The sequence below is a fragment of the Penaeus chinensis genome, chromosome 39, assembly GCF_019202785.1.
Source record: "Penaeus chinensis breed Huanghai No. 1 chromosome 39, ASM1920278v2, whole genome shotgun sequence".
NCBI lineage: Eukaryota > Metazoa > Arthropoda > Malacostraca > Decapoda > Penaeidae > Penaeus > Penaeus chinensis.
Genome location: NC_061857.1, coordinates 16,531,699 through 16,541,461, shown reverse-complemented (window position 1 = coordinate 16,541,461; position 9,763 = coordinate 16,531,699). Strand labels below are relative to the sequence as shown.

General features: G+C 42.4%; 1 protein-coding gene across 1 annotated transcript in view; it reads right to left on the bottom strand.

Moving 5' to 3' along the window:
• Nucleotides 1-282: 282 nt before the first annotated feature.
• LOC125046942 (L-threonine 3-dehydrogenase, mitochondrial-like) overlaps nt 283-9,763 on the bottom strand; it is a 16,031-nt gene continuing 6,550 nt past the window's right edge. Inside the window, exons 2-9 of the mRNA XM_047644981.1 lie at nt 3,705-3,832; nt 3,426-3,539; nt 3,193-3,328; nt 2,803-2,965; nt 2,295-2,409; nt 1,939-2,044; nt 1,314-1,474; nt 283-566 (exon numbers count right to left, since the gene is read on the bottom strand). Of these exons, the coding sequence (XP_047500937.1) occupies nt 427-566; nt 1,314-1,474; nt 1,939-2,044; nt 2,295-2,409; nt 2,803-2,965; nt 3,193-3,328; nt 3,426-3,539; nt 3,705-3,832 (1,063 nt within the window). The 3' untranslated portion in view covers nt 283-426. The remainder of the gene's footprint in view (nt 567-1,313; nt 1,475-1,938; nt 2,045-2,294; nt 2,410-2,802; nt 2,966-3,192; nt 3,329-3,425; nt 3,540-3,704; nt 3,833-9,763) is intronic.

Sequence of the window (9,763 nt, the reverse complement as noted above, 5' to 3'; positions counted from 1 at the left end):
ATATATAAATATATATATATATATATGTATGTATATATATATGTATATCTATCTATCTATATATGTGTGTGTGTGTGTAGGCACACACACACACACATATATATATACATATATATATATATATATATATATATATATATATATATATATATACATACACACACACATTCATATAGCGATACGCGGAAGCATACATACACACATGCAAATACACAGGAAATTAGACGGGCGAGTTTTCCCCTATTTGCAGTGTATGTCTATTTGGAATATAATCATAAAAGCTGAGATTTCACAAATATATTTGACCTTTATCATGAAACAAAATTCCTATTATAAAGTAGTTAACAAAGAGTGCAACGCGCATAAAGACTTATATACATTATACATATAAACATGTTCGGGCGTCCGGGCCAGTCTCGAAGGGCATCACCGGGTCTCGGCCATCTGGTGCTGCCGCCGGAGGTTCTGGAACATGATGTCCACCATCGCCTCCACGTCGTAGTCGTGGCGCCAGCCCCAGTCGCGCCGCGCCTCGCTGTCGTCGAACACCTCCGGCCACGTGTCCGCTGTCGGGCAGAGTCGCATTTCGTAAATGCTGATTTCTCTAATTTCTCTAATTGTTTGTGAAATAAGTACTTATATGTCTTGTCATTCTGCGGAGCTCAGACTGACTTATTTATTTATTTATATATATATTTATTTTTATTTTTTTTTGTAAAATGTGAAGGAGAGGTAATATGACAACCAACACATTATCAGTTATACCTTAACCCATTGCCGCCGGGGAAAATTAATAAAAAAATGGGGAAAATGCTGTGCTCATTTTTATGAATTGCCTCTGCACATATATTTGCTCTGCTAGTGCTTAACCACAAAGGAGTCAATTAGTAGACCTTGTGACCTTACCTGATTTCCCCTTTCCTTGAATTGGCGGGAAAGACGTATTTTTCACTAGTGCTATGGATATCGATGGTGTTATTTTTATTATAAACGTTATTTTTACTATAATGTTATAAACATTAGTAACAGTAAAACAAGATAACGTAAAATATTTTCGGAAATCATGGAAAAGGGTAAACGGGCGAGACAAGCAGTACTCGTAATTGGCTCATTGGTGACTTAGTAGAAGTGTAGCCATCCATGTGTAAAACACAATTAAACAAGTAAACTCACAGTGGGCATGGCATGTACGTACACGCCATGCCCATCGTCAAAGGGTTAATATAACTCCTCCATATATTGGTTTATCTATATATAAGAAAGATGGTTATCACTTACAGTGCAAAGATCACTGCCAAGGGCGTGGCACCTACCTATGTTCTGGCGTGAGTCCGGTCTGTAGGTGACAGGCAAGTCAGGGAAGTGGCGCCGCACGGCCTCCACGATCTCCTCCGGCGTGAAGCTCATGGCCGTTACGTTGTACGTCCTCCTCTTCAGAAGATCCTCGGGCGCGATCAGCATCTCCCAGAGCGACCTGCCGTGGAAAGGCGCTATCATGGCCTGCGGTGCTATGCCGATCAGTGTTGTGGCAATGCTCAGATAGATATGCCGTTCTTTGGACTGTTGTTATTGTGGTGGTGAGGTTTTTGCATTACTGTCGTGGTAAAGCTATAGTTTTGTTGACATTATTGAGATGGAATAACTGCACTGTGTAATTTAAAGATTGGGGGTACAGGTTTGTTATCGACAGAAAAAAAGTGAAAACAGAGAAACAGGGTGGCTTGCAGTCTTACACGCCCTTTTGCATTTATGTCTTATTAGATAATGGGAGGCACTTCGTCACTTTGAAGAAAAACAATACTTTTTGTCATAAATGCTGTCAGCCAAGCCCTTCACAATTAGATTGCTGCCTTAAGAGAAATAAAACATCATTACGATACTTGCTTCACTGGGAAAGCAATGCAATTATCAAAACAGGGAGAGGCGATCCAGCCTCACCTGAGACAGTCGTCGATGTACATCATAGGGAGTCGGGTGTTCGGCCGAAGGTAGCACTCGTGCTCACGCCCTTCGATGGCGTCGTGGAAGATCTGAACCGCGTAATCTGGGGAAGAAGATTGCCTCGTTACAGCATGGTTATGTTACCAAGGGCCTTTTAACGTTTCGGTCTTTGAACAATCTGCTCTTTTACTTATCTAGCTTTAGTTTATTGCATTCTAGCCCGGCTATAAAGATTGGCCCTTTATGCAGAGTTCAAGCAAACGAGAGATTTCCCTTTCCATTGTTAGTATAGTTCTGATACGGTGCAGCATCTGACCCCAAACACGTATCGAAAGCCAAACACTGGCGGTTACCTGTCGTGCCGCCCCCAGGCTGGCTGTCGGAAGAAATGACGCCAGGAAAGCGCAAGCATCTGAAATCCAACCCGAACTTGTTGTGATAATATTCGCCCAGCAACTCGCCGTGCACCTGTGGCGGCACAGGAAGAAACTGGTTACTGTTAAGCCAAATGTAAATTGTAAATCATTAGTTTCCAGACTAACACTTGGATGGCATCAGGACCTACATGAATTAGCCTTATTAGACAAATGTCATGCTTTTCAGCTCTTTGACAACAAAATGAGTCTAGTCAATTTATATCATGCTCAAAATAAGCAATCATAAAAACGTTCACCTAAAATAAAGAAAGAAAAAAAACATTCACCTGAATGGAATATGCATGCAAGCATGTATACATACATCCATACATACATACTTCCATCCATCCATCCATCCATCCATCCATCCATCCATCCATCCATCCATCCATCCAATCAATCCATACACATGTGCATACTTTCATATATAAATATATACGCATACCTTGGACACGCCGTAGATGGTCCTTGGCCGCTGGATGGTGAGGTTGGGCGTCGGGTTCCGGGGAGAGTCGGGCCCGAAGGCGCCAATGGTCGACGGGACGAACACCCTCAGGTTGTACTGCTTGCTCAGCTCCATCACGTTGTGCAGGCCCTCGATGTTAACCCTTTTGAGGAGGGAAGGAAGCTTTTTACTTCCACGGGAAGCGTAGGAAGCATAACTTTACGCGGAGATTTTCGGCCCTAGCTTTCGTAACAGTGGAACCCAGTGCGGGAGGCGCTTGGGGCTCAAGGCGCATGCCGTTAATGCACATAGAAAATGAGCAGCTGAGGGCGTGACTGAGGTCGTCGAAAAAAGAAATGAAGCAAGATCCGGCGCCGCGCCCGCCCTTACCTAATGGCCAAAGGAACGTTCTGCTCCCCGATGGCCGAGAGGAGCGCAGAGAAGTGCACCAGCCAGTCTATCCTGTACGTCACCACGATCTCCTGCAGGCACTTAAAGTCCAATATGTCGGCGAACACGTAGGGACCTGCAGAGCAAAGGGGTTTATGACACATCTGTTGACAATGGCAAACCAAACCAAGTCTAAGTCTAAATAAAGGCCACTCGAGAGAAAAGCCGCAAACCTGATTGGACGACTTCCTTGGACGGCTTAACGATGTCCGACATGATGACGTTCTCCACGCCATACTTGCCCCGCAGGAGCTTTGCCAGACCGGTGCCCAGCTGCCCCAAACTGCCTGCGGGCGGTACCAGATAAAGCAACAGGTTACAAAACCAACTCTCACATGTCTTGGTTGATTTTTAAGGTCAAGGTTAAATCCTGGTCCATTCGCTAGAGGGTTTTAACAAAGCGAATTACAACGGGTGTTAACAGATCACCCACTATAACAATTTCTTCTCACCTGTGATGAGAATCCTAGGCGGTTCCTCCTCGTAATTGGTGGGCGTGCTGAGGGGGCGTGTCTTAAGAAGAGGGGAAACGCGGGAAGGCCCGCCCACGCCTCTCAGCAGCCGAGTCAACATGCCTGACCTGGAAGCGAACACTGCGTTTTCATAACGTACGGGAGATCAAACAGCTATGAATTATATCAGAAACAAAAATATGTCATAAAATGTGTGTGCACATATACACACTTTAAAACAGGCCCAGAATATGAAAAGAACCACAAGACGCTTCCACCGGCCAAGATTGCAGACAGCTCGAGTTTAGAAGATCGGAGCCAAACTTCTACGGAAGATGTCATTGCGCTTAGTGACCCACCTCGTAGCTCCTCCGATCAGTGCCTCTCGTCATATGAGACAGATTTCAGGACGGAACAAATTCTCTTCGGTATACCAAAATGTTTACCGTGTTAACAGCGAACGAGGAAATGAATCTGATTGGGAGTTACTTTAAGTTACGACGATTTATGAAGGCTAAATAAGTTTATCCTAAAGTACAATTCCAGGCAAAATTACTGATTTATCCTGTTGCGCTTTGGATTTAATAGTTGGGTTAAATTCGATCAAGTTTATCGACACACACACACACACACACACACACACACACACACACACACAAACACACACACACACACACACACACACACACACACACAGACACACACACACACATATATATATACTTACACACACATGCACATTCACACACACACAAAAAAAAATGTATATATGTATATATAAATACATACATATGTACATCATATAATTTCTCTTCTAGTGTTCTATCCTACGACAGGTCCTTTTTGGGATCCATTTTTTCCATGACCCTCTATGCTCTGTTAATTCACTTGACATACCAAGTCTTTCCCACGGGACTGACGGCCATTTCCTGAGATGTCTGCCATAAACACAAGGGAAAGATCAGTCAGGGTTGTTTTCACGTTGCTTTCCCTGGCAGTGCTTTTATTGAGACAATGTCTCTAGAAGGGCTGACAGGCTAAAGAGTCCCTCTACCCTTACTTCTATTCCTCTCATAGATGGGACCTTGACGAGTGCTCCACCCTGAGTCGAACTGTCGACTCAGGGTGGATGCATTATGCTCATACCCGGGAGTAACACACACACACACACACACATATATATAGATATATATATAGATATATAAATATGTATATATCTGTGTGTGTGTGTTTGTGTGTGTGTGTGTGTGTGTGTGTGTGTGTGTGTGTGTGTGTGTGTGTGTGTGTGTGTGTTTGTGTCTTTCACCTTAGATCCTTCTCTGCAGGACGCAGGTCTCACTCAGTCTTTTCTATTTATTCCAGGCTTGCGCTCTCAGTGTCCGATTCTTGCCACCGATTTCCTTTAATTCATCGCACCATCTTGTTGCTGGACTTGCCCTTGGCCTCCTTGTATTAGTAATTTCCCAGCCTTCTCGGTCCAGCTTTCCATTCCTCTCTGTGCACTTACTAAATTTCTCCCCAGTGATTTGCTCGTGGCCCATGTTTCTGGCCCTAATGTCATGGTAGGGAGGGCGCACTGCTTAAAACGCTTTTCTCTGTCGAGAGCGCCCCAGCCTTGTCTGGGTCGTTGTTTTATTTCCTCCTCACCGGATGCGTTTGTCTGAATGAACTGCCATTCATATGCTGTATATACTCGTCCACTACATCTGGCGCTTCACTTTGTGCTGACACCCGACTTTGCTGACTCACTGAAGAAACAATGCTGCCTACAAATCTTAAATTGCTGAAATACTCATCCACTATTTTGATATTCTATTTATTTATTGAACATTTTCTGGCGCGTCAACATCTAAGGTCATTAGCGGCGTATTCAAAATATAGCAATATGGTGGGTTTTGGGGGCGAAGCTTCCGGATAAGGTACATTTTTGGTTCATAAGGCGATGTTTTTGCATTCCCTGAATGGTTATGGTTAAAACAAATAACTGAGCTGGGCAGAAGAAGAGAAGGAAAAGGAAAGCAGGAAAAGAAAAGACCATTGGCCATGGGGCCTCACTGTCCGTCTGCTAAGCCCCCACGACGACGGGCAAGTTATTGGGGGGTGACTAGTTTGATACCTTTCCCCGTCCAATCCAGCCTCTTAAACAGTTCCCCAGTGGAAGCTGTCTATAGTTTTAGAGAGATAGTGTTGCTTATGCGTGAAACTTGGTCTCAGTATTCTACAATAGATCTCCTCAGTTCCTGATTTAAAATTAGCTTCTAATACTGGTGCTATCGAATGCTTTTTTGTAATCAATGGATGTCACACAGAGGCTTCCTTGTGATCTGTTCCTGAGAATCCACTGCGGAAGCCTGTCTTCTCGAGATCCGTTCTCGTGTATAAAATTGAATACACCATGTATATTATGAGTGTTTGTGTTTGTTTCATTTCTTTGTGTGTGTGTGTGTGTGAATATGCAAAGGCAATTGGCCTACGAAACATCTAAGGGTTTTGACAAGTTCCTCTCTCTGGCGATATAGATTCCCGTGCACAAGGTTGCTATACCCGAGATGACGCGGGGCCAAGCCCAAAGTCTCTTGCGAATCCGCTGTCCCGACTCGTTGCTGTGAACCTAAATACCGAGGGTCGAGCGAACGAGCGACGCATCTTCCCGCTCGGGCGAAGAAGCGGCGCTTGCCCCGGTCTCGCCTTCTGCTCTTCTGTCCGATAGACAAGTTTATGATTTCCAAGCAGACTCGGGAAACTCAGATTTTCCACTAACCATTAACGTATATGCATTTACACAAACATCCTTCAATATTCGCACATATATGAACACAAATAAACGTTTATTATGAAATGCTAAAGACAAAACCGAGAAACAAATAGAGCCAAATGAACAGATGGGCACGCGCTAGGGGGGCAACGCACACACGCACAAACATCTGTTCACTGCAGCGGCACAACAATCTTGGCACAACCGGATCACACGCGATTCTGGCTCGTTGTTTGGCATTGGCACCTTGATAGTTCACGAAGTACTGACACTGGCACTCGAGTCTGCACAAGCAGAAGAGCTTAGCGAATCAACACAACAATAAAACATGCCTCACAGGTGCTGGTGGTGAGTTTTACTCCTGAGAAAAAGGGAAATAATGAAGATATTAGTGGTATTAATGGAATAATTTTAGCAATGGCACATTACTGGTGAAAATAGAACCGTATTGACATATATCACTATACCAATTATGATACTTATGATGGTGGCAATAAAGATGGCCAAGCACAGAAAATGGTGTCAGAAAAATAGCGAACTAAGAAAAGGCGCCAGTCAGGTGTACAAGTTATTTTGTGAACTTGACTCGTATGAAGGCACCGACATTTACTCTTCAGAAATGTTGCCGGAATTCTCTTTTCCAAAATTAACTGTTATATTTCGATTTTTTAAACAAAAAAATGTATCTCTCCAGACTGATTGGCGTACTGCTAGTGTTGCACTTATCCCTAAAGGATCTTGAGCTACCATTCACCCTATGGAGGACAGCCCAACATCTGCTGGTCCCATCATGTCGAAAGTGCTTTAACGCCTGCTTGCTAGCAGCCTCTCCTCTTTTGATAACTTATTGTCTGGCACTGGGTTTCTTTTTTTAAATAAACAGTGAGGCCTTATGAACGGCTTTGATGAGTCAAACGCACTCCTTTCCAAATTTATGTCAGTTGATATAGTGGTCTAATTTGTGATATTTTATCAGATTTTTTATTAGGCAGGCGTCAACTTTGGTACCTTTGTTAACAGTTAAAAATAGGTCGTGTGGTATAGTTCGAAGCCCTCCTTTCGTGTTTCTATCTATATATCTTTTTATTTCAGATGTGATGGCCTTTTGGAGTGCCAACCTTTTTATAGACCTACACTGCCGATCAGCAGGGGAGGCCACTCGCGGCTTGTCAATTTCATGAGGACCTGGATTGGATGTGTTCGTTGTGTCAGCGTCGGGGCATGGAATTCGCCGTTGTCACTTGTTGGTGTCTTACCCCGGCAGTGTTGTAACAGATCACCACTACCCATGTCCCATTTCTCTTCAATATTATGAAGTGCAAGGAGGGGAAAATATCGGAATGTTTATCTTTATTGAATGTTATATGCAAAAAATACTCAATATTATTTAATGAACAAAATAATAAAATCAAAACATTGTTCCATTTTGTTAAAGATCTGATCTTAACCACTCGATAAATTACAGAAATAGACATTACTGCTGCATTATTAACGAGAAACATATTTATTATCCTTCCATGTGATATCAATACGGTCACATCGTGTACCAACAACTGCTTCTTTCAGCTCGTCCCCGGCTTTGGTTTTGATACATACTAAAATTGTGGCAAAGGGATGGTTCAGAAAGAGCTCTTTCAGAGATTGGGATATTCCTTCTCCAGTTTGGCTCAAAGAAGTTACTGTTCTCGATCAACATTGGTTGTTTATTATTAGCATTTATTCATTCATAATCTTTATTTTTCTTTCACTGAAAAAATCGCCCCTTTATTTTCTCAGAACGCTGCTTAACTATAGAAATATAGACATTTATAATGTATAATATATTAAGTACATTCCATTCCTAAGTCGTGAGTATTGAGTTCAGTAGCCTATACATCTCAGCTACTTCGCCTCATCCACACTCTTGGCCAGTCTCTTTCACTCAGGCGACGGGGATGGCATGCGAGTTTAGTTTATTAATTGTGTTCACGCACAGATGGCTTTACAAGTGCTTTGTCAACAGGGAGTCAATCACTAGCCCTACCTATCTCACCTGTTGAGCGTTTTCTTTGTTTTTTTCGAAAAAAATGTCAGATCTGATGACAGAATCCAGATGGATTTCGAAACTCTAGTCTCATTTTCAATAAATTTAGTTTTTGCAAAGTGAGTTTTTCTACCATAGTATCAATGATATTGTGATAATCATAACAGCATTAATGATGATGGCAGCACCAATATTGATAGCTAAAAACAAAACAAAACAAAAAACGATAACTCAAGAAAAAGGGAAAGGAGCATTTGTGGAACCATCCGTGCGTTAGTAAAGCATATTTTATAAAACAAAACTCCTGTGGGTTTTACATGTCCCCGGCACGAGCAGGGTAATCAAGTCAAGTTTCTGTTACTTTACCTTACAGTGCAAATCTTCATCCTTAGCCATTTTTTATTGTTACTACCAATCCCATCGTTATGATTGTAATAATATTAGCAAGGATGATATTAATTATTATTGCAAATTATAATAGTAATACTGTTGATAGGAACAAAGTATTTAGCCTTATCATTATTATTATGATTATTTACATTAATATTTACATCAGCAGTATGATAAATATAAGGATGATGATAATAGAAAATTCTGATGGTGAAGGTAGTACTTTAAATACAAAAAAAAGGAGAAAAACAAAGCGATTACATCACCGACAAAGGAACAAGTGTGGCCATGCGTCTCCAAGGCCAAGTGGAGTTTGATTAAGACTGTCTTCCTGCGGCTAAGGGGCTCTTATAGACGGGCAGGTAGACAAACACACACACACACACACACACACACACACACACACATTGTGGCGGTGTTTGTTCGCGTGTCTTGCACATTTGCTTTTATTTGGTTCAACAAATTATGCCAGACTTCAACTCATTTAGGGCCTTGTCAGTCTAGAAGGAGATGGAGACTTCTGATTTCATTAATGAAATTCATTACCATACTTTACATCAAGGATTAAGTCAATACTGAAGTAGATTCCCGTCGCCTACTTCAGCTGCAGTGTATTTAGGAGTCTTGTGTCGCTGTATTTATAAACAAGGACTAAATATCTAAATATCCGAGATCGCCGCAAGCAGCCTCTGGTCCACTTGTCACACTGGGATTCCGCCAAGATCGTCGCCAGGCACTTATAGACTCACATTTTTGAAGGCATTACAGTAACTGTAATGCCTTCGGGAGCTTCGGATCGATTCGCTCTTCATCGTACCGAAGCAGACGTACAGCGTGTGTGCAGCAGAATACGCGAAATATAATGACAGTAAAGAGGGAAATCCGTAGCAT